At 43.9% G+C, this 25371-nt stretch overlaps 1 protein-coding gene across 1 annotated transcript; it reads left to right on the forward strand.

The window, feature by feature from the left end:
• The first annotated feature begins 540 nt into the window (after window positions 1-540).
• On the forward strand, window positions 541-24926 carry LOC139416464 (solute carrier organic anion transporter family member 4A1-like). The gene is made up of 13 exons (XM_071165088.1): window positions 541-604; window positions 14523-14593; window positions 15199-16274; window positions 17547-17637; window positions 17982-18103; window positions 18224-18335; window positions 18700-18854; window positions 19096-19366; window positions 20088-20250; window positions 22393-22571; window positions 22650-22714; window positions 22813-22961; window positions 23149-24926. Exons 3-13 carry the CDS (start codon window positions 15446-15448, stop codon window positions 23326-23328), a joined length of 2316 nt encoding a protein of 771 aa, XP_071021189.1. The 5' UTR covers window positions 541-604; window positions 14523-14593; window positions 15199-15445; the 3' UTR covers window positions 23329-24926.
• The last annotated feature ends 445 nt before the right edge of the window (window positions 24927-25371 follow it).

Below are 25371 nucleotides of genomic sequence, written 5' to 3' on the forward strand. Positions count from 1 at the left end.
AACACACAACACTGTGATAATTCACTTCAGAAGAGCTGAAATGCTATTCAGTTCACGGTTAGGATAGCGTTTCCCTATATACTGGTCCTGAAACGACCCCACACAAACAATGGCTGTGTGGCTGGCGGTCAGACTAGGCTATTTCATTCTCCTGTTCACACACAACATTCACATTCATTTGCTGCTCTAGTGAATATGTGTTCAAATAATGAGTTTGCATTTACAGTAGTTACCGTTGTTTACGATTCACCCTTTGAGCTATAACCACAGAGATGTGTGATCTAAAACGAGATTATACTGCAGTTGTTATATTATATCATATATATTATGTTATACTGTATTCTACAGCGGTGGTGTGTGTGTGCGTGTCATGGTTGGCCAGTGGTGGTAAGCCCTAGCCAATTATCCAGGTGGATTAGGTACTGTAGTGGTGGGCTGTCCCACATGGCTGTCATCAGCAGGATCTGTACGTCAGGATTGGGCGTTGAGCTGTCTCAGTGTTAGCCTTTAAGAGGCTTGGAGAGACTGGGTTAGAACCTGGGATACCTCCGTCTCTATCTCTCTCCATGACTCAGTTTCCCTTACCCTGTGAGGAAGAGTGGAGGTAGGATGCAAATCATGCTTAATATTTTGCTTTCTATTGAGTATTTATTGTAATGCTTCATTATTGGTATTGGGGAGTAATTGAGAAAACGGTATGGTCAATCTGAGGATTTTATTTAATTCTCTGCGAGTTTAATCTTCAATCTGATTATATTGTTAACTAAATGCTGTTGTACTGAGGAGAGGAGGGTTAGCATATTATGCGAAAAGTTGGTAAATAGTTTACAGGTCGTGCGTAGCTTCCAAAGCTGAGGAAGAAAGGATTTTCTCCAGTCTCAAAATAACAGATAACAGCAATATGCTTTAATTGCATACTTGAAACAGTTGTTAGCTTTTGTTTCCTAGTACTTGCTCACCAGGGTTTAGTTGATCATTCAACAAAGCATCACATGTTTATGGCTCTGAAGAATGTTGGCAGGCCAAACTGTTTCTGCAGGTATCCTGAAAGTTCTAAAGCAGGTGGATTGTATGGAATAGAATGTTTTCCAAAAATGTAAACCAAAAATGCTCTGTACAAACCAAGCAACAAGGAGTATGTTTAATAAGGTATTTTATATGTTTGAAATAATGATTTGGTCATAGAAATATCCAAGTGTTATCTGACTAAAGGCGTTCAGTTCTTTTTCATTGCTGTTGGAATAGGTTTAATGAGATGGAGTCTGAGCTGTATCATTTGATTTAAGCAGTAATACATCAGAGGTCATGTGTTATGACAATTGTATCACGGCTGTTACAGCCAAGGCGAAGCCGTAGACCACCACAGCCATGATAAAAATGTCATAACACATGGCTTCTCATATATTATTGCTTTTATACAACAGGTTACCAGCATTAAAAAGCAAGATTCTTTCCCCAACCATACAGTTTCTACAAAAGGTGATGCTACATTCACTAACATTGGTTGTCAAGTGCAATTGTAGGCACTTTCTGGTCATTATTCTATTCGTATTGGCTGCCATGTAAAGCAAAACGACCCAAGCGCTGGTTGATAGTTCCAGAAATGTGCAGGTTGCTATGGCACGCAAAAATGGTTGCTATGGAGGCTCTTCCCCCTTGCTAGATAGCCAACTACACAGCTACCACACAATTACTGAAGCTGGAAAGACAGCAAACTAGCTGCATTTTGTTTTGTTTTACCAGTTTTTCTATAGAAAATTCTTTCTATCCATAAAAATTATGCTGATACATGATTTTGACTGGCTGAGAAAAGCTGCCCGTCTGTCTTACCCCGACTCCCAACACATTCATTATTATGGGACGCAGTGGAGATTGAATTTCAATATTGCAACCATGTTACAAATGTTGGACATAATGTATAATGCTTTATACAGTGGACAAGTTTATAAATTGCATGGCTTGGCAGATGAGACAGTGGATCTGTAAAGGTAGTGTGTTGCTAGGTAATGACATAAACAATGGTACTTCTTATGAATGTACTGGCCATGTGTATATTGTCTCATGAAATGGGTTGTTTGGATTCTGGATGCTAATTGGTTGATACAGTATATGGGAGTTGTGGGACAATGCTCCTGCAAAATACCATGACGTGTTAATGTCATCATTCCACTGTCCTGCAGCCCAAGTATAAAATTCATAAAATATTTTGGTTTGGATTGTATTAATTTTTCCTGTCTGCCCATGACCGGTGCAACAATGTATCATTTTACAAATGCGATCTCTCCTGTTCCAAGAATAAATGTGAAACTAATAATTAGCCATGGAAACCATAAACACTCAGAATTCCATTCATTCATTAACCAGCGCACGCTTATTGGATATTTATTAGCTAAATCATTATTTACTGAAGTTCTTGTCTCTCATCATTGAATCTCTGCTAGCTAGTTACATGCCAATGATTTGTTTAGCACAGCAATGTTGAATGATTAGAATTAACGACTGGGTCAAAACATGACAAAATAACTAAACATCCAGCCCGCTTGGGTAGCTACTTCAGAATGCAAAAGTTGTGGGCCTGGAGGCAAGGGGAATAATGGCTGTGAATGGTCATCGGTATGAGAGCTCACTCAATAGTTATTGTCTGCACCATGGAGAACAGAAAGTGCTGGATAGCCATTTTAGCACGATTTGAGTGGGGCGTCCCATTTTCAGCCAAAGAAGAGGCAAGCACTGGCTGTCACCAACCAGCGCCAGGACCATGGACAGTTCTTCCACTCGTGTGCCATCAACGGCACTATTAACATTACCAACTTGGTTAGCTCAGACTTGCCAACCCTAATAGTTGTTGCTTATGTAGGCCTTTATTAAATCTTTATTTATTGAAGTTATTTTCTCTCATCATCATTGAATCTCTGCTAGCTATCAAAATTCCAATGATTTGTTTATCTTAGCAATGTCTATAGAATAGCATTATTAGAATGAATGACTGGGTCAAAGCAGCCCCTAGTCGTGAGTTAAAGTAATAAGGCACGAGGGGGTGTGGTATATGGCCAATATACCAAGGCTAAGTGCTGTTCTTGCGGAGTGCCTGGATACAGTCCTTAGCCATGGTATATTGGCCATATGCCACAAACCGAGGTGCCTTATTGCTATTATAAACGGGTTCTACTTCATACCTTTCAGACCATCAGTACGGTTGAAAGTAGGGATTATATTCCTCGAATCCCTTTTGGCCCGACAGTCTAGGGGGGATGGTAACGAGACTCATGCAAATTATAATAGTGAAAAGGTAAAAGTGAGAACGAAATAACCACAGACAACTAAATTACCGTCAAACACATGGTTTATTAGAAAACACACGGTAATGGGGGTCTGGACCCAAGGAAAGAAACAATAAGCATCCAAAACACTCCTAAACTAGCCTATTTCAACAACAGCTAACTAACTACACAGTGGGTGGTCCGCCCAGTTCTAACTAGTGTTTTTAACAAAGTTTCCCCACGGGTAGTGTATGCCCATAGGCGACTTGTCTTGGTTCCCCCTTTTCCCACCAGCAAGCAAACAAACACCATAACCAAAAACAATACTCACAGGTGAGGACAAAGTGATATGGAGGTGCTCAAACAAAAAATAGCTCAATACATAAAGAGCGATAGAGAGACATAGTAGGAGAGGGTGAAACAGAGCGATCTACAGACATATGGCATTTACAGAGAGATTGAGCTCTTGAGCAAACAACTGACAGGGTTTTTAAACCAAGGGAAAGGAACTGTGATTGGGTAGGAAACAGGAGGAGGTGTAATGATGATTGTTTGGTGACTGATTGGGGAGTGATGATTTTCACCTGTGAGGGGAGAAGGAGAGAAAAGAACACAGGATATATACACACACACCCACAGGATACCTGTATCCGCGCAGGTCAAGTATTAGTAACAACAAAGTCACGCCGGTGACGTGACAGCATGGGAGGACATCAGACCACACTCTGTTTCTTATTTCTTCTCGCAATGTTAGCTTAGCCGTATCGCACAAGTTGACTGCTCTGCTGCTCCCTTTTTATTGATTGCATCTTCCCAGTTCTCAGGAGGGTAAGCTAAACTCTGTGTGAGTTGTGTCAGTCTGTGTCAGTACTGTCAGTCTGTCACCAACAGCCTGTGACCTCTGGGTCAGAGCACGAAACTTGCCCTCCAAGTCTGTGTGACAGCTCCCTTTTATTGAAGGATATCTGGCTTCCTTGTCTCGTGCTGACCACAGTACTCCGGTGCTAACCATGTCAAGATCTCCTCCACTGCTGTGCTTGTTATCGAGGCCACCGGGCACTAGTCATCCTTCGACTATTTAAAACTCTGATGGGTATTTTCCCTAAACTTCCCTTTGTGTGTTCGGATAAATAAGCCTACATTTAAACATGTTACCTCTCCTGCTCCAGCCCCTGTGGTCATTGCTAGGCTCATTCAAAATGATTTTTAAGGCTGCTGTACATCTTCCGCCAGATTATTGTCGCTGTTGTATACATTTTTCGGTTACTATTATATTAGTTAGTTTGACGAGTATGCATGAGAAATATTTAATATTTATAATTAATTTTCTTCACATTCTGAGCTGAGAGAACACCGCATCACCATGATGCTGGGCATGCATGGCTGCTCCTCTTGCGGAGCTGAACTACAACTTGAAGATGGTTAGGCTTTGGCCACCAGCATGAGGCCCTTTCTGACCTTTGCGTTAACTGTGCCGTCCTGCCTGTGAAGGTGAGGCAAGCGCGGCTAGCCAGAGTTGAGTGCCTGGTTTTCACAGATAATTTACCAGCGTCCGGCGTTGTTCGCAAGGTCCCATCCAGGGCCACCAAAAGAGGGAAAGCACACGAAACTGACACACACCCCCCAACCCCCAAGAGGCCAGGCCATGGTCATTGTCAGTGCCTCCCTAACCACACAAACAGGCGTGGAGGCAGAAACTGAATGGCAGGGCTCGGTCGTAGGCCGATCACAAGATTAAAAGCATCAGAACAGCAAGATGGCTTTTACTCAACCTATTTCCTGGTTCCGAAGAAAGATGGAGGCTTCTGTCCAGTTCTGGATTTAAAAAGGTTCAATGTTTTCCAAAAAGCACTACCCGGCAATGGTTCACGTCCCTGGACTTACTATCACATTCCAGTGTTACCGGAACACAGGCGTTTTCTGCGGTTCGCATTCCAGGGCCAGGGATACCAGTTTCCAGTATTACCCTTCGGTCTCTCCCTGGCTCCTCGTGTCTTCACAAGATGCGTGAGCGCAGCCTTGAGCTCCCTCCACCTACAAGGGATCAAGATCCTTCCTTACCTCAACGACTGTCTCATCTGGGCCCCCTTTCGCGAGTGTGCAGCCGAGGGAACTGCGCTGACTCTGAACCAAGTTATTGGCATGGCTCTGAACTCCCACACAATGAGGGCATGTATAACACCTCAGCTCGTGGACAGCATTCTTCTTCTTCTGCAACAATTTCAATTGATTGCATTGGTGAAGGTACGAACCTTCCAACAACAGATGGGCATGCTCGCGGAGGCCTCTGCGGTGACACCGTTCGGCCAGCTGTCTTTATGTCCACTACAAGCGTAGTTCAACGACCTCCGCTTGGACCCCAAGTGGGACAGAAACACCAAAATACAGGTGATAAGGGTGTGCTACTCTACTCTACAGACGTAGAGGAAGAGAGCCTATCCTATCTACAGGTGTCCCTCTCGGATCAATTCCGGCAAGGCAGTAGGTAGTGACGACCGACGCTTTGCTAACAGGCTGGGGAGCAGTGTGGCAGCACAGGTCTGTATAGGGAGAGTGGTGACCCGCTGGAGGAAAGAGCATATCTACGTGCTAGAACTTCAGACACCTAGCTCTGAGTCACTTTTTGACGGTTCTCAAACACAAACATGTCCTGATACAATCAGACAATATTGTGGCTTGCAAAAGTATTCACACCCTTTGCATTTTTCCTATTTTGTTGGCTTATAACCTGGAATTAAAATATATATTTTTTGGGGGGGAGGATTGTATCATTTGATTTACACAACATGCCTACCACTTTGAAGATGCAAAATATTTTTTATTGCGAAACAAACTAAAAAAAAAAAAAACTGAACTTGAGCGTGCATAACTATTCACCCCCCAAAATCAATACTTTGTAGAGCCACCTTTTGCAGCAATTACAGCTGCAAGTCTCTTGGTGTATGTCGCTATAAGCTTGGCACATCTAGCGACGGGGATTTTTGCCCATTCTTCAAGGCAAAGCTGCTCCAGCTCCTTCAAGTTGGTTGGGTTCTGCTGGTGTAAAGCAATCTTTAAGTCACACCACAGATTCTCAATTGGCTTGAGGCCATTTCAAGACATTTAAATGTTTCCCCTTAAACCCCTTGAGTGTTGCTTTAGCAATATGCTTAGTGTCATTGTCATGCTGGAAGGTGAACCTCCGTCCTGGTCTCAAATCTCTGTAAGACTGAAACAGGTTTCCCTCAATAATTTCCCTGTATTTAGCGGCATCCATCATTCCTTCAATTTTGACAATTTTCCCAGTCCCTGCCGATGAACAACATCAGCAAAGCATGATGCTGCCACCACCATGCTTCCCTGTGGGGATGGTGTTCTCGGGGTGATGGGAGGTGTTGAGTTTGCACCAGACATAGCGTTTTCCTTGATGGCCAAAAAGCTACATTTTAGTCTCATCTGACCAGAGTACCATCTTCCATATGTTTGGGGAGTCTCCCACATGCCTTTTGGCGAACACCAAATGTGTTTGCTTATTTTGTTCTTTAAGCAATGGCTTTTTTCTGGACACTCTTCCATAAAGCCCAGCTCTGTGGAGTGTATGGCGTAAAGTGGTCCTATGGACAGATACTCCCATCTCCACTGTGGAGCTTTGCAGCTTGGTGCGTGGCCCTCTCTTGGCAGGTTTGTTGTGGTGCCATATTATGTTTATTATTTAACCGAGCCCTGATCTGTACTTCTCCACAACTTTGTCCCTGACCTGTTTGGAGAGCTCCTTGGTCTTGCTTGGTGCCGCCTGCTTGGTGCTTCCCCTTGCCTAGTGGTGTTGCAGACTATGGGGCCTTTCAGAACAGGTGTATACATACTGAGATCATGTGACAGATCATGTGACTCTTAGATTGCACACAGCTAGACTTTATTTAACTGACTATGTGACTTCTGAAGGTAATTGGTTGCACCAGATCTTATTTAGGGGCTTCATAGCAAAGGGGTGAATAAATATGCACACACCATTCCGCTTTTTATTTTAGAGCTTTTTTTTAAATTTCACTTCACCAATTTGGACTATTTTGTGTATGTCCATTACATGAAATGCAACAAAATAGGAAAAAACGCCAAGGGGGATGAATGCTTTTGCAAGGCATTGTACACCAACGGTGTTCCACATCAACCATCAAGGGGAATGAGGTCTGTATGGTCCCTACAGGTGGCCCAACAACTCTTGATATGGGCCCTACCACATCTGGCCTTCCTATGAGCCATTCATCTCCCAGGCCAGGTGGACGAGGTGGCAGACCTTTTGTCGCAAGTAGTGATGATATGGCAGAGGTTTGGAACAGCACATGTGGACCTGTTCGCCATAGGTAAAACATCCTACTGCTCCCTCTGGTTCTCCAGGGCATGGATACCTTAGCCCACACATGGCCAGGGCCTTCTGTATGCTTTCCCTCTGATGGCCAGCGAGACCCTGTTTTCCAACCCTCCTCAGTCTTCTGGCGGGAGTGCCATGGCAGCTGCCTCACAGACAGGACCTGCTTTCACAGTTGGAATGCAGGATATGGCATCCCAGCAAAGAGAAACTTCAGCTATGGGTGTGGCCTCTGAAGAGCCAGACCCTCTACTGATTGGCTGCGATCCTGCTATTATCGGACGAAACCTCCTTTCAAGCATACGGAGGAGCCGGGCATGAAATGGTTCTCTCTGAAAATGGCCTTTCTCTTAGCTATTTCAACAACAAAATGTGTGTGTGAGCTCTCTATGAGCCCGGTCTGCCTACGATGGAAGGCAGATGACCTAGGTGTGACCTTATGGCCCAATCCAGCCTTTTTGCATAAGGGGTTTATCACCCCTTCACATCAATCAAGCCATTGAACTGGTGGCCTACTGCCCCTCTCCTTTCCAGAATGCGGAGGAGGAGCGATCAAATCTCTTGTGTCCAGTCCGTTCCATAATACACTATATACAAGCCTCGGAACACTACAGAAAGTCAGAGCAGCTGTTTCTGTGCTTTGGTGGGAAGTCAATAGGCCTTGCATTATCCAAGCAGAGGCTTTCACAGTGGGTTGTGGATGTCATCGCTCAGGCCTACAAGGTAGGGCTCCCTGTCCCAGAAGCTGTGATATATCGCTCTACCAGAAGTGTCCTGGGCTGCGATCAGAAGTGTCCTGGGAGGCGTCCCCCTGAATGAGATATGCGCTGCTGCTATCTGGTCGTCGCCCTGCACGTTCTTAAGGTTTTACAAGGTCAACGTCACATCCTTCCACACCATGGGCTCTGCCATTCTTCCAGTGGCACTGGTGCATTAGTAGTGCTATTCCTTGTGCCCTTGTTGGTATGATTCATCTGTACTTTCAACCGTACTGAGGGTCTGAAAGGTATAAAGTAGAATGGACGTTTAGAATGTAACTATGGTTCTACGAATACCTGGAAGACCGTCAGTACTTTCCTGTCACTCTGAATCTTTTGGTCAAGAAGATCCTCTGAGACAGTGCGTGGTTTGACGTACAGTTTTATATGAACTGGGGGGGCAGGTCCTCCCATGCTGTCACGTCACATCCGTGACTTTGTTGTTATTATTACTTGACCTGTGCGGAATGCGAGGGATATAATCCATCATTTCAACTGTACTGACAGTCTTCCAGGTATTCGTGGAACCATAGTTACATTCGTAACTTCCGCTACCAACGTAATTAGAACAGTAAAAATAAATGTTTTGTCATACCCGTGGTATACGGTCTGATATAGCCAATCAGCATTCCGGGCTTGAACCAGCCAGTTTATAATGCACTTTAATCCCAGGTGGATCTAATCCTGGATGCTTATCGCATTCTAGCTGGTGTATATTCCACAAGTTACCACCGGCAAAAGCTATGACGTTGAAATGCCTATTTACTCTGTTCCATCTCACTGCTCAATCCACTGTCTCCTCAGCCCAGACAGGAAATTTATAAACTTGATCTCCACTATAAAAAGCATCTTGACATTATCTCCCATTTCTTTTTGATTGTCAAAAGCAGAGATTTGTATAAACCTAGCTGTCTATTTCAATATTGAAATTCCATCTCCAGATGTCCCATAATATTGAACGTTTCAGGAGTCGGGACGAGACAGACAGGCAGGCAACGTTTCTCAGCCAGTCGAAATAATGAATCAGCTGGGGTCATTTTTATGGATATATATACAACGAAATGTCAATAGAAAACGAAATGCAGCTAGTTTGCTGTCTTTCCAGATTCAATTTGAAGTGATTGTGTTAGATATGCTGTTGGCTAGCTCCTCTGAACAATAGTGTCCTGATGACAGAGTACATTTTCTATGCCAAGCGAAATCGTTCATCATTAGCTCGTTGTTATGGATCTATCCAAATAAATGTCACTAGAAAACTGATTAATGATCAAATGCAAATGCAGCTACCTTGCTGTTATTCTGGCTGCACTGTTTGACGTTACTGTAAGTTAGTTGGCTAGCTGGCAAGCAAGGGATAAGAACGTTGCCAGCCAGTATGGCAATGGAACATTTAGAACGAACGACTCGGTCGCGTCCATAGATATAGAACAAAAATACTAAATGACTGGGTCGCAAATCTGGCAACCAGACTGATAGATGAACGGGTTGCAACCCTAGATTTGTATCAGGACTATATCTTGGAAGGATGAAAAAGTATGAATAAATTAATCAAAATAAAGTTTTTAATGAAAATATGTCAATCATTATTTCAATATGTCGGTAACCCGTTGTATAAAAGTGTTAATACCCTCTAAGCCGGTGTTTGGAGTTTATATTTGCATGGTTTTCCGGGCCTGAGACGACCCGTGCCAATATATCCTTAGAACACTAGCTTTTTGGGCATTGTCACTTAAGCATATCATGGGCAGGATAGGACGTAACAATGGGAATTCCAAACCACCCGGTGAATAATAGCTAGTAAGCTCATAGTTCGCGTTGGTATTAGATAGAATGTCGCGGCCCCGCCCACCTGTGAGGAAAACAACCTGTGGTTATCTAGGTTACCCCATTGGCTCACAGCAAAAACTTCATCTTTTTCAAACAAAATGTTCTTGCTGTGTGCTTGTTTTAGTAAATTACAAAACTACATTTAAGAAAAGTACAACATGTCTAAAGATTGCATTTCAACATTGTCTGCTCCAGAGCGTTTTCACTACTTTGAATTTTTTTCATAACAGCACTAGCAGCCACGTGAGTGATTGCAAGCTACCTACCGACCGGAACATTAAGCTAGCCAAGACCAGCCACACAAATTAACAGACTATACAGCTACAAGTAGTGAGTGCTGTTACAAACAAACTATACCTAACAGGTTAAATGGTAATTGCAGTGACATCTGTTGCACAGACAGCTTCTCCCACTCTCATTTAGGCCAGAATTGATGGGGAAAAGTAGCTAAATCCTATTAAAACCATTGGTGGTAAAACCAAGGCAGCCTGAAAAGTAGGCGGATTTGTCGTTTTTTTTTTTTAAACCAAAACTTGACAGGCCTGAAAACTCGCTAAATACAGAAACAAAGTTGCTAAATTGGCAACACTGTGCTTAATGTCAATCACTCCTATGCCTAGGGTATAAGGGCAGTGTGTTTCTGTTTCATATTTTAGTGTTTGCATTGTTTAACAGTTTAATGTAAGCATAGGGCTGTTGATGCAGAAACCTATTGTGGCTGTGGTCAGCTGTCTGAACCATGGACACACACATACACACACACACAGCCCTTCAGAGTTAGGCATACATTTCAGTACTTCTCTCTGCTTTACCATCCATTTTAAGTTGTTTACTCGGTGTGGGGAATGAGAAGTGGAGGCGAGGTAAGGTGGGGTAAGAGATTGAGGGGTCAGGCGATGCTCTGATGGATGACCTTTGGTTCACCTGTTAGCCTGTGCTCTCTACCTTCTGTTCCACAGCACCAAATGCAATCAGTGGGTTTATTTGTATACATTATTACCCTCATATGGTACCATTGTTTAGTCCAAGATATTTTTCAAAGTGTTTCCACCTTCATTCATGGAGCACAATGAGTCAGTAGAGTACAGTATATAGGGAACAGTCACTGACTAGATATGTCTTCATGTAAAATGTGGGATTTTGATTTACACATGTTTGAGTTGTCAACTAATGTGATTTTCAACATGAAATCAGCAAAAAATTGCACCCTGTCATTGGATTTAGGTTCAAAGTTAGGTGAAAAAATATGAAATTCCCTTACAAATCAAATAAAAAAAACATTGTCTCATGCTTTGTAAACAAAAGGTGTAGACTAACAGTGAAATGCTTACATATGGGCCCTTCCCAACAATGCAGAGAGAAAGAAAATAGAGAAATAATCGAAAAGTAAAACACATAATATTAAATGTAATAGTAGATACACAATGAGTAAAGATAACTTGGCTATATACAAGGGATACCAGTATTGAGTCAATGTGCAGGGGTACGAGGTAATTGAGGTCGATGATGTACATATAACTAGGAGTAAAGTGACAGTTAATAAACAGAAGCAGCAGCATATTTGGCAAGTCAAAAAATATAGTGCAAAAAGGGTCTATGCAGATAGTCCGCGTAGCTATTTGGTTAACTATTAAACATAGTATTTAGAAGTATTATGGCTTGGGAGGTAGAAGCTATTCAGGGTCTTGTTGGTTCCAGTGCATCGGCACTGCAAACTATGCGGTAGCAGAGAGAACAGTCTATGACTTGGTTGGCTGGAGTCTTTGACAATTTTTAGCTTCCTCTGACACCGCCTGGAATAGAGGTCCTGGATGGCCTCCCGAGTGGCGCAGTAAGGCACGGCATCGCAGTGCTAGCTGTGCCACTAGAGATTCAGCCAGCCGCGACCGGGAGACACATTGCACGGCGCAGAATTGGCCCTGCGTCGTCAGGGTTAGGGGAGGGTTTGGCCAATGGGATGTCCTTGTCCCATCGCGCACTAGCGACTCCTGTGGCGGGCCAGGCGCAGTGCACGCTGACACGGTCGCCAGGTGCACGGTGTTTCCTCCTGTGTTTCTTGGCTTCCAGGTTAAGTGGGCATTGTGTCAAGAAGCAGTGCGGCTTGGTTGGGTTGTGTTTCGGAGGACGCGCGGCTCTCAACCTTCACCTCTCCCAAGTCTGTATAGGAGTTGCAGCGATGAGACAAGACTGTAACTACCAATTGGATGCCACAAAATTGACGATAAAATGGGGTAAAAAAAGAGAAAGAAAAAAAAAGAGGTCCTGAATGGCAGGGAGCTCGGCCCCATTGATGTACAGGGCTGTACGCACTACCTTCTGTAGCACCTTGGGGTCGGATGGCAAGCTGTTGCCATACCAAGCAGTGATGGAGCCAGTCAAGATGCTCTCAAAGGTGCAGTTGTTTAACTTTTTAAGGATCTGAGGGTCCGTCCCAAATCTTTTCAGCCTCCCGAAGGGGGAGAGGCACTGTTGTGCCCTCTTCACAATTGTGTTGGTGTGTGTGGACCAGTGGTGTAAAGAACTTAAGTAAAACATATTTTAAAAGTACTACTTCAGTAGTTTTTTGGGTTATCTGTACTTTTACTTTTTCTTTACTATGTTCCTAAAGACAAAAAATAAAATAGTGCCGTCTGGTTTGCTTTTTACATTATTTATACTTTTACTTTTGATACTAAAGTATATTTAAAACCAAATACTTTTAAAAACTTTCTCAAGTACTATTTTACTGGGTGACTTTCACTTTTACTTGAGTCATTTTCTATGAAGGTATCTTTACTTTTACTCAAGTATGACAATACGGTACTTTTTCCACCACTGGTGAGGACAATGATAGATCCTTAGTGATGTGGACGCTGAGGAACTTGAAGCTCCCGACCCGCTCCACTACAGCCCTATCGATGTGAATGGGGGCGTGCTCCCCTCCGTTTCCTTTAGTTCACAATCAACTCCTTTGTCTTGCTAACGTTGAGGGAGAAGTTGTTTTTCTGGCATCACACTGTCTGTTCTCTGACAGTCTCATCGTCATTGGTGATCAGGTCAACCACCATCATCGGCAAACTTAATGATGGAATCGTGCAAGGCCGTGCAGTCATAGGTAAACCGGAAGTATAGGAGGGGACTAAACAGTACCCCTGAGGGGCCCCCATGTTGAGGGTCAGCATGGCGGATGTGTTGTTGCCTACCCTCACCACCTGTGGGGGGCCTGTCAGGAAGTCCTTTGCTTAGTGATGAGCTTGGAGGGCACTATGGTGTTGAACGCTGAGATGTAGCCAATGAACAGAATTCTCACATAGGTGTTCCTCTTATCCAGGTGGGCAGAGCAGTGTGGAGTGTAATAGAGCAGTGTTTCAAATCAAATCAAACTTTTTGTCACATTCGCCGAATACAACTGGTGTAGACCTTAAGGTGAAATGTAAATTACAAGCCCTTAACCAACAGTGCAGTTCAAGAAGAGTTAAGAAAATATTTACTAAATAAACTAAAGTTTAAAAAATAATTTAAGAAAAGTAACACAAGATGTTTTCATGAGGTATTCCACCTCAGGCGAGCAATACCTCGAGACTTTAATATTTAAAATATTTGACATTGCGCACCAGCAGTTATTAACAAATAGACACAGACCCGCCCCTCGTCTTACCAGACTTCACCACCCAGCTCTATATTATCTGTGTCGTTATTCAAGGACATCTCAGTGAAACTTAAGATATTACCGTTATTTTTTTCTTCCCTTTGTAATCTGTGATAGCAAGCTCTGCCAGATCCGACAAGCATCAGAGCCGGTGTAGTAGGATTAGTCCTGTATTCGATCTTAGTCCTGCTTTGCCTGTTTGATGATACGTCGGAGGGCATCGCGGAATTTCTTATCAGTGTCTCGATTAGCGTGGCGCTCCTTGAAAGCAGAAGCTCTAGCCTTTAGTTCAGTGAGGATTTTTCCTGTGATCCATTGCTTCTGGTTGGGACATGTACGTAAGGTTGGGACAAAGTCATTGTTGTGCTTATTAATGAAGCCGGTGACTGATGTGGTAAACTCCTCAATTCCATTGGAATAACATAGAGACACACACCTCCTCCCTTGAGCTTACCTGACATTGCCGTTCTGTCCTGCCGATGAATAGATAAAATAGCTTGATGTATATTATCCATGCCCTTGTTCCACCACTGTCCCATTGATAGGATAGTCCTGAACGATTCTCGTCCAGTTTGTTGTCCAGTGATTATGCATTCGCCAATAGGGTAGAGGCGGTTTATGTACTCACCAATGTAGTTTCGTCAGGGTGCCCGTAAGTTGGCCTCTCTTATGCAATTGTTTCCTTTTCTGTGTTTTGGGATTAGGGCCTTTCCAGGGTGAGCAGTATGTCCTGCTCCTCCGACTCGTTGAAGTAGAATTCTTCATCCAAATCGAGGTTAGTGATCACTGTTTTGATGTCCAGAAGCTCTTTTCGGTCATAGTGGAAACATTATGTACCAAAGAAATTAATATCAGCGCAGAAAAAACACTAAAAATAGCAGAATTGGTCAGTAGCCTGTACAACGAATGCTATCCAATGCAGCGCCATTACTCATATGTTGAGACTTTTGGCAAATTCAATCAGTTTTCTATGATGATTCAATGGCAACACATACAAAAATGTGTTGATATGACGTGGAAAAAAGCGTTGATTCAACCAATTTTAGCCCACTGGGCTGTGTTTTTTGGGGGAAACCTGTGGGTCTGGACAGATAAGAGAAAGCAGTGATAGTTGTGCTAAAGCTACCATGCAGAGCTTATTCTGTTAGTGTTTTGTTCTGGTCCTATGGACCGCTCCAATGCCCTGGGCACCGTCACACGAGGATAATAGAGACCTGGCTAAACCATGAGACCTGGCTAAACCCAACCAGAGATGTCCCCTGTCAGCAGGCACTAGACAAAGGAATTGGCTTAAATTAATGTGCTATATTAGAATTATGATTTTTTTTATCCCAACATTTTCATATTTTCAAAATATGTCCTGTTCTCTCCTCTCTTTAGGATGAAGTTTCCCAGAGGCTCCAGAATGGCACATCCTGTCCATTCCCCGGTATAGTGGCCCTCCTGCAGAGCTGTGCTTTCCACATGCAGAGACTTTGACAGCTCCATGGCATAGGCACATACTGGGTACAGACAGTAGCCTACAGGAGAACAGCATCCTTATCTTTTAGCAGTCTCTCCCTCCCCCAAAATACTACCCTGTCTCCCAGGCCCCTCTCTCCCTCTCAAAGAGCCTCTCCCTGGAGCCATGCCCATCCTACTTAATGCCGACACCTCCTTCAGCTCCAAGCAGGAGCTCCTGGACCTCCAGAATGGCACCATGGACCCATCCCTGGATACACCCAGCCCCTTGAACTCTCACGAGGATAGCCCAGTGGGCTCAGGCCCCGGCAGCCCTGCTGGAGAAGGCCCTGCTTGCCACCTCATCCTCACCAGGGCTTCTGCCCCTCTGCCTGGACAGCTTTACGGGGTTGAGGTGCCCGCAGAGACCCCCCTAGGCCTCAAATTAATCTCCACGGACTCAGAAGGGCTGTGTGGCTGGGGGGCCCTGACGCCCCGATCCATCCAGACCTTCAACACCCCTCGCTGGGTGCTCTTCTTCCTCTGTGTGGCTTCCTTCCTCCAGGGCATGATCATCAACGGCTTCATCAACACTGTGGTGACCTCCATAGAGAGGCGCTTTGACCTGCGTAGCTACCAGGCCGGGCTCATCGCCAGCTCCTACGACATCGCTGCCTGTGTGTGCCTGGCCTTCGTCAGTTACTTTGGTGGGACGGGGCACAAGCCTCGTTGGCTGGGCTGGGGGGTGCTAGTCATGGCGCTAGGTTCTCTGGTGTTCGCCCTGCCTCACTTCACCACTCCCCCATATCATGTCAGCATTCCTGAGCGGACAGGGGTGTGCACAGGGAACCGTACCAGCCCTTGCCATGATAGCGAGGGTGGGGGCCTGTCCAGCTACCGTTTTGTCTTCATGCTGGGCCAGTTCCTGCACGGGGTGGGAGCCACTCCCCTGTACACTCTGGGGGTCACCTACCTGGACGAGAATGTCAAGTCCAGCTATGCTCCAGTGTACATTGGTGAGTCACTAAGCACTGACTGTAGGACCATTGTTCTATCTAATCTTTTTTGGAACGTGTATTTTCTCAAGTGTACTTTTCAGATTTTATCTGGTGCATATATTTGTCATCCATCAGAGAATAGCTTTAATTGTGTTTAATAATGTTACAATATTTGATTTTATCGTAACTAAAAACACTAAATGTACTATCAAAGGAACTGTGAACTGTAGATGACTTACTTGATTTGCTTATGGTCTAAACCAGGGGTACTCAACTCTTACCCTATGATGTCTGTAGCCTGCTGGTTTTCTGTTCAACCTGATAATTAATTGCACCCACCTAGTGTCACAGGTCTAAATCAGTCCCTGACTATAGGGGAACAATGAAAAAATGCAGTGGGGTTGAGTTTGAGGGGTCTAGACTTGCTTCATGCGACTCTTGAAGTGTGCTGCCAGTATTTGTGGCTGCTGTGATGACTGATATCCTGTGTGATCTATAACCCTGTGGTCACTTCTCCATTAGGTGTGTCCACAGAATGACCCACGCTGCACAGAAGCAGTTATCAGGATGCTGTGAGACTTGTCAGACAAGTTATAATGACAGAAAACTAGTCAGGATGAGAGCAGAGCCTGCTTCGCTGATGTAATAGGTGAATAGATTAGACCTTCGAGAATTCACATATTAGAGAAAGACTAAAAAAGAGGTCTTAGATGTGAAAGTTAGGGTTATATCTAATGGCTCGGAAAGGCAGTATTTAACTCTAAAACAATAACAGACTGTTACATCCCTGATGATTGAGCTCGATTGTAGTTGAAAGTTGTTGAAATTGGATGTGTGCGACATTATGTCTCCACCTGAGGTTCAGCAGACAAGCCACAGAAACCCCCGCCACATCTGACGTTCCCTATTGACCTACCATCAAGCAGGATCAATGTCACACCCAGAATGAGGCCTACAATTTTGACCTTTTCAGGTTCCCTTAGACTTCCCATCTTTCCATTCAGCAGTTTCACCACAGACATGAATAATATGCCCTTGAATTGGGACTCTCCCCCGCTCTCCTAATTTCAAAGGCAACAGAGGCAATCGAAGACAATCTCCACCTTGCTGACCCCAGCGAGGATTCAGTGAACGCGCTCTGTTTCTGCGAGCTTATCTATCACATTTAAACAACACAGATGAAAACCAAACCATCAAAGCAGGAACATTTAGGTATTTTTACTTGGTTGAAAGGAAGTAGGAAGTCCCTAACTGACGCACGCAGCTCTCCTCTGGTCTCTGTTTCCTCAGGAATCTTCTATACAGCAGCCATCGTGGGTCCAGCAGCAGGGTACCTTCTAGGAGGACACTTTCTCAACATCTACACAGAGGTTCACATGACGTGAGTACCTCAGTTGTTCTGTCTCCACCTACCATACACCTGGACTAACCTCAGGGAGTTAGCCACTTAAGGTAGCTGTACTTACCGTTTCTAGATCAGTTAGACCCATAGACTGTATAAAAATGGTTCACCTTAAAATTGGAGATGGCAGCAGAGCAAAATCTTTCTACAGATAAAGAATAGTGCCATCTAGTGGCCATTTGTAGTGTAACCTTTGCTCAAATCCCCCCCCCCCCCAAAAAAAGCTCTGAACTTAATTATTGCCCCTAGCACACTCTTTCTCCCTCTTTTGTCTCTTTCTCATCTTCTTCATTCCTTCTTCTGTGCCCCTTCCCTGTGTGTAGAACGGAGCTGACTCCAGAGAACCCTCTGTGGGTGGGGGCCTGGTGGATTGGCTTCCTTGCAGGAGGGGCAGCAGCGCTGGTCATCGCACTGCCCATCCTGGGCTACCCACGCCAACTACCAGGTTACTTACCAATTTAGTGTCACTTCACCAGCACCACAGAGCACTAAACAATCAGATCAGCAACTACCCCAATCTTTGCCATCAACATGAATATCTCTATTTTCCCCCTTCTCTCTCTAGGCTCTCAGAAGTATGTGGCCATGCGTGTATCTGAGGCTCACCAGCTGAAAGACGGCAGTCAGGCCAGTGCATCAGATCCTCAGTTTGGGAAGTCAGTGAAGGACATGCCTAGGTAGGTGACCATACACTCTAGGACACTAGAGGGACCACCAGAAAGCCCTACACTCTTACTTCATAACTCTCACACAGATATACGACATACATACGATAGTGTAATCCCTCCATGCATAGCTACAGTGTTTATTATGTGTCCTGTACCCCACTTGAGCTCAGAAAGCCAGCTGGTTCTCCATGGCAACAGGGGATTACTGAGAGGAAACAGGACAGTGATTACATCGTATAACATGGTAGTAAAGTATTTATTTTCACTGTGCCTATCTTTTCCAGGGTCAGGGATGGACCTTTAATTAAGAAGATAAGGTCTTACTAAAGAGAACTCTCTTGCGCTCTCTCTCACTCGCTCTCTCTCTTTCCAGGTCAGTGTTGCTCCTGCTGAAGAACCCTCCCTTCCTCTTCCTGTGTCTGGCGGGGGCCACGGAGGCCACCCTCATCGCTGGCATGTCCACCTTTGGCCCAAAGTTCCTGGAGTCTCAGTTCAGCTTGAGTGCATCTGAGGCAGCCACATGTTTCGGTGAGAGCCTACTGAACCAGACAACTAACATTACCCCATACACAAACATGCACTTATAGCACATTGTATATTTGAAACACCACCTACCCCCTCCACTATATTAGGGCCCTTCCTCATCTACCACTCTTCTTTTAGTCACACTATTACCATTTAGCTAGTTATGCTTCCATCCTCTTCCATCCTCATCCATCCTCGTCCCTCACATACACATGGGTATTAACCTTCCCTTTAACCCCACCAGGCTACATGGTGGTGCCCGCGGGCGGAGGTGGCACCTTCCTGGGCGGCTACATCGTGAAGAAGCTGAACTTACGTTGCCGTGGCATCATCCGTTTCTGCATGGTGTGTGCGCTCGTCAGTCTCCTGGCCATATTCATCTTCCTCATCCACTGTCCCAATGTCCCTATGGCCGGGGTGACCGCTCCCTACCGCAGCAACCTGCCACCGGGCCATCAGTACAACAAGAAGTACAATGAACAGTACTATGAGCAAGCCAACAACCTCCGCAACAGGTAAACCCAGACTAGGCGCAATGAACAGACAGACCATCGGTGTCCTTCATAATATATGACATTATTTCTGTAATGTTACATTATCATATGGTCAGGATATTTAGGTGAAAATCAGGACGAGCTCAATTGAATTGTGAAAATCTTAAGAAACAAAAAAAATTATACAGAGTAGCCCACAGTAAACAACACAAATGACTCAACATTAAAGCAGCACACATTAACACTGAGTTGATTACACATTAGTTGATGCCCTCTGGCTGTGGAATACTAATAAACAGAGAGGAAGCAGAGGGATTGTACAACCCACCAGGGGAGGAGAGGAGGGTATTCTGTTTGACAAGTATTTTACAGTCTAAAACTTTTAGTTTGTCAGCTGCATGTCTCTGCACAATGTGAAAGACAAGACATTCCCCTTCAAGGAAATGAATATATTTAGCTAGTCAACAACTAGACCAGCTCCTTATTGTCCTATGCCAGTTCCATTCCACGAAACAATCAACAGTTAGCCATGGTAAAAGTCTGTTTAGGTAACATACCGCCGAATAGTTTTGCAATGACACAGAGTTTAAGGAGTGAAGCGTTAGCTAAACAGACTGGTTTGCAGACTAATTAACATTAATAACACAGTATAATAAATACTACTGCATACAGAGCAACACATATTAATCATGGAGGTCATAGAAAATAACCTTTCAACTCTATTTCTCTCTCCCTCTCTCAGCTCTTTGTTGGGGGGCAACCTGACGGTGGGGTGTAATGCAGATTGCCACTGTTTACGAGAGCTCTATAACCCGGTCTGTGGAGCCGACGGTGTGATGTATTACTCCCCATGCCATGCAGGATGCAGCACAATCAACCACACAGAGATCTCAACAGGCAGACGGGTAATGAACCAAACCTTCAGCAAAGATCTCACTTTGGTTAGAACTCAAATTGTAAAAACCGATGGGCAGGGTCTGTGTAACAGGTCTGTGTTAGATGAAGATGAATGAATGAAGATACATTAAATAAATTAGATACATTAGTTAATGAAGATGAATGATAGCCAGTATACATGTCACGCCCTGACCTTAGAGAGCCTTTTTTATTCTCTATTGGGTTAGGTCAGGGTGTGACTTGGGTGGGCAAATCTATGTGTTCTATTTCTTTGTTGGCCGGGTATGGTTCCCAATCAGAGGCAGCTGTCTATCGTTGTCTCTGATTGTGGATCATACTTAGGCAGCCTGTTTTCCACCTGAGTTTGTGGGATCTTGTTTTTGTACAGTTACTCTGTAGCCTGCAGAACGTTACGTTCGTTAAATTTTTTTTGTTGTTGTTGTTCATCAAAATAAAGTAAGATGTACGCTTACAACGCTGCACCTTGGTCTCCATCTCTAAACGACCGTAACAATACAGTTGAAGTCAGAAGTTTACATACACCGTAGCCAAATACATTGAAACTCTGTTTTTCACAATTCCTGACATTTAATCATAGTAAAAATTCCCTGTTTTAGGTCACCACTTTATTTTAATAATGTGAAATGTCACAATAATAGTAGAGAGAATTATTTATTTGAGCTTTTATTTCTTTCATCACATTCCCAGTGGGTCAGAAGTTTACATACACTCAATTCGTATTTGGTAGCGTTGCCTTTAAATTGTTGAACTTGGGTCAAACATTTAGGGTAGCCTTCCACAAGCTTGCCACAATATGTTTGGTGAATTTTGGCCCATTCCTCCCGACAGAGCTGGTGTAACAGAGTCAGGTTTGTAGGCCTCCTTGTGCGCACACGCATTTCCAGTTCTGCCCACAGATTTTAAAATAGGATTGAGGTCAGGGCTTTGTGATGGCCACTCCAATACCTTGACTTTGTTGTCTTTAAGCGATTTTGCCACAACTTTGGAAGTATGCATGGGGTCATTGTCCATTTGGAAGACCCATTTGCGACCAAGCTTTAACTTCCTGACTGATGTTTTGATGTTGCTTCAATATATCCACATAATTTTCACACCTCATGATGCCATCTATTTTGTGAAGTGCACCAGTCCCTCCTGCAGCAAAGCACCCCCACAACATGATGCTGCCACCCCCATGCTTCACGGTTGGGATGGTGTTCTTCGGCTTGCAAGCATCCCCCTTTTTCCTCCAAACATAACAATGGTCATTATGACCAAACAGTTATATTTTTGTTTCACCAGACCAGAGGACATTTCTCCAAAGAGTACGATCTTTGTCCCCATGTGCAGTTTCAAACCGTAGTCTGGCTTTTTTATGGTGGTTTTGGAGCAGTGGCTTCTTCCTTGCTGAGCTGCCTTTCAGGTTATGTCGATATAGGACTCATTTTACTGTGGATATAGATATTTTTGTACCTGTATCCTCCAGCATCTTCACAAGGTCCTTTGCTGTTGTTCTGGGATTGATTTGCACTTTTCGCACCAAAGTACGTTAATCTCTAGGAGACAGAACGCATCTCCTTCCTGAGCAGTATGATGGCTGCGTGGTCCCATGGTGTTTATACTTGTATACGATTGTTTGTACAGATGAACATGGTACCTTCAGGCGTTTAGAAATTGCTCCCAAGGATGAACCAGACTTGTGGAGGTCTACAATAGTTTTTCTGAGTCTTGGCTGATTTCTTTTGATTTTCCTATGATTTCAAGTAAAGAGGCACTGAGTTTGAAGGTAGGCCTTGAAATACATCCACAGATACACCTCCAATTGACTCAAATGATGTCAATTAGCCTATCAGAAGCTTCTAAAGCCATGACATAATTTTATGGAATTTTCCAAGCTGTTTAAAGGCACAGTCAACTTAGTGTATGTAAACTTCTGACCCACTGGAATTGTGATACAGTGAAATAATCTGTATCATGCACAAAGTAAATGTCCTAACCAACTTACCAAAACTATAGTTTGTTAGACATTTGTGGAGCTGTTGAAAAACGAGTCTTAATGACTCCAACCTCAGTGTATGTAAACTTCCGACTTCAACTGTAAGTGTTGACTTTGACTGACTGTCTCCTCTGTCTGGTGTGTCCCTGTGCAGGTGTACTCGGGCTGCAGCTGTGTGGTGGGTGGGAATGTGACATCGGGGCAGGAGGGCCTGGCACTGGATGGGAAATGCACCAGCTCCTGTAGCCACAAGCCAGCCTTCCTCACCTTCCTCTTCATCATCATCTCCTTCACCTTCCTGTGTAGTATACCAGCCCTCACCGCTACCCTCAGGTGGGTACGGATCAGACAGACTAAAGGGAGGGAGAACTCAGTGATATAGTCCTGTTATAAACTGCTCTCCCCCTCCAGGTGTGTTCCAGACAACCAGAGGTCCTTTGGACTGGGGATCCAATGGATTGTGGTGCGAAGTCTAGGTACTGTATGCTCTTGCTGAATTTGATTTGATTAATGGCCTTGTAGCCTGACATTCCCAACAACAAGCATTATATGATGTGATATGTTCTTCCTGAAGGTGGGATCCCAGGCCCGATAGCATTTGGCTCTGTGATCGACATCTCATGCCTGCTGTGGGAGGACCAGTGTGGAGAGCAGGGCTCCTGCCATCTCTACCAGAACTCTGCCATGAGCCGCTACACCCTTATCGCTGGCATCATCTACAAGGTAACTCAAGGCCTACAAGTTGTCTGGGCTGTTATCTACGCCTGTTGCAGGTGGAGGATTGTGTTCAAGTATTTTCTTTATACTTGTAACCATATCAAATGTTTGTTTAACTTAGAGAGAATTCTATTCTCCCTACTTTAACTGTAGTGCATGTCTCATTCCCTCCCTCCCTCCCTCTTTCTGTCAGGTTCTCGGCACGCTGTTCTTCCTGCTGGCCAGTGTTCTGTACAAGCCCCCTCCAGAGTCACCCCAGAGCAGCTGTGAGAGCACCGACCATGGGCCGGGGGATAGCGGGGGTGAGACGGGGGACCTCCCCATCAAGGACCTTCCACCAGAGATCATCGCCAATGTACACACCAGGTTATGATGACTTCAGACCCCACCCACCCTGCACTACAGTGTGTATCACCCCACATCTCACCGCACGTGTATGTTGGTGTGTGTGGCGTACCACTTCTTCCCCCACCACTGCCAGCCCGTCTCATAGCCACTCCCAACACATAGACACATCACCCCAGGGCATTTCTCACCTACTGACCCCACGTTCATCCCATCGGCCTGCCCTCCACTGCCAGCCCACTGAACTTGGGGTGTGTGTGATGTGATGAAAGACTAGGGTCACAGATAGGGTCAGAGGTTAATCTGAGAAGTAGCTAAGAGGTTTCTCCTGATGGCCTTTGGGATTTAAACCAGTCCAAAATCGCAATTTTAAATGAAGATTTTTTGTTTCCCAGTCGGATCTAAAGGATGGGACATAGGGGCTGTTTGTATAGCTTATGTCATGCCATGAGTATGAAGCATTCCTTATGAGTGTTGAAAGAGGCATTTACACCCGTAAAACAACCCTGTTGTCTTGCCCTATCACAGATACATCTTTTTTTTAATCTACACTGAAACAGAATTGAAATACAAAGACAAACAGAATTTTCATATCATATAAAAACTATAGACCAATAGTATTTAAAGGCACTTACTGTTATTATAACTATACCTATTGAAAAAAAAATAACACACATATATTTTAACAAATGGAAGAGCACACATCTATTTATGACAGCCTTTAGCACATGTATGACATTGAATGACCTGTAGCAGGCTGCCATTTTAACAGAAGTGAAGACAAAACCCAAGAGGCCATGAAGATGATGATTCTATGTCATCCTGTCCACTATCCACCAACTATTTTGTATGAAGGGGTAATACCAAGACCCTTTTTCACAACCAGACACATTGCTGCACTTTAAAACGAATCAGCGCTGATGAATTTAGACAATGGTATTATATGAGAGTTATTCTGGCAGTGTATGCTGGTTGAAAAATTTTTAGGAACAATGCACTAATGGAATGAGTTGCCTTAAAAAACAAGAACAACAAGCCTCTTATCCAAACCTACAAGTGTGCCAAAGTAGCATTGCCCCAATCTCTCTTCTGTTTTGTGATCTAGATCATTTATTTATGATGGAAATTAAAAGCACAGATTGCTCATATAGTCTTTCAATTAGTTGTTTTCCGCATGATTTGATATTGTCCAGACATATTTGTATAAAGATGCTGTAGTTAATGATTTACACTGAAAAATGGACCCACAGAAGTTTACCATGACAAACAATCTCCCCTAAAACTACCCTGTTCAATAAAGTGTGAAAATATAGTCTTTGTTGTTTTAATGTAACAGTAATGACACTTTACAACTTGTTGGTAATTTCCATTTCTCATGTTTTTGTTTTAAATGTATTCATTTGTAATGGACCCAAATGCCTCCAGATCAGCTCTCCACCATTCTCCAATTGGGGAGAGCAGGGCTTGACCCCCATTACAGAATATGTGTAATCACAAGCATTCCTAGTCTTATTGTTATGCCTCCTCACTCCCTAGCACTTCGTAAAATTAGACTTTTGGATTTTGTTTTGGTACTTTTGTAAATGAAATGGAAACGTATGAATTTTATTAAAATGTTTCTTAAGATGTCCTGTTTTTTTTAAACAACAGGTGAACAATGGAATCATTTGTTTTGTTTAGATGTTTTATCAGTATTTGAAAGTATTGGATGTGTCTGCTCACTTCAAACTCTCTCGCATGTACCACATACAGTACCAGTAAAAAGTTTGGACACAGCCACTCTTTACATGGTTTGTATTTATTTTTACTATTTTCTACTTTGTAGGATAATAGTGAAGACATCAAAACTATGAAATAACACATGTAGTAACCAAAAAGTGTTATATTTGATATTTTTCAAAGTAGCCACCCTTTGCCTTGATGACAACTTTGCACGCTCTTGGCATTCTCTCAACCACCTTCATGAGGTAGTCACCTGGAATGCATTTCAATTAACAGGTGTGCCTTGTTAAATTAATTTGTGGAATTTCTTTCCTTAACGCCTTTGAGCCAATCATTTGTGTTGTGACAA

The sequence above is a fragment of the Oncorhynchus clarkii genome, chromosome 9, assembly GCF_045791955.1.
Source record: "Oncorhynchus clarkii lewisi isolate Uvic-CL-2024 chromosome 9, UVic_Ocla_1.0, whole genome shotgun sequence".
NCBI lineage: Eukaryota > Metazoa > Chordata > Actinopteri > Salmoniformes > Salmonidae > Oncorhynchus > Oncorhynchus clarkii.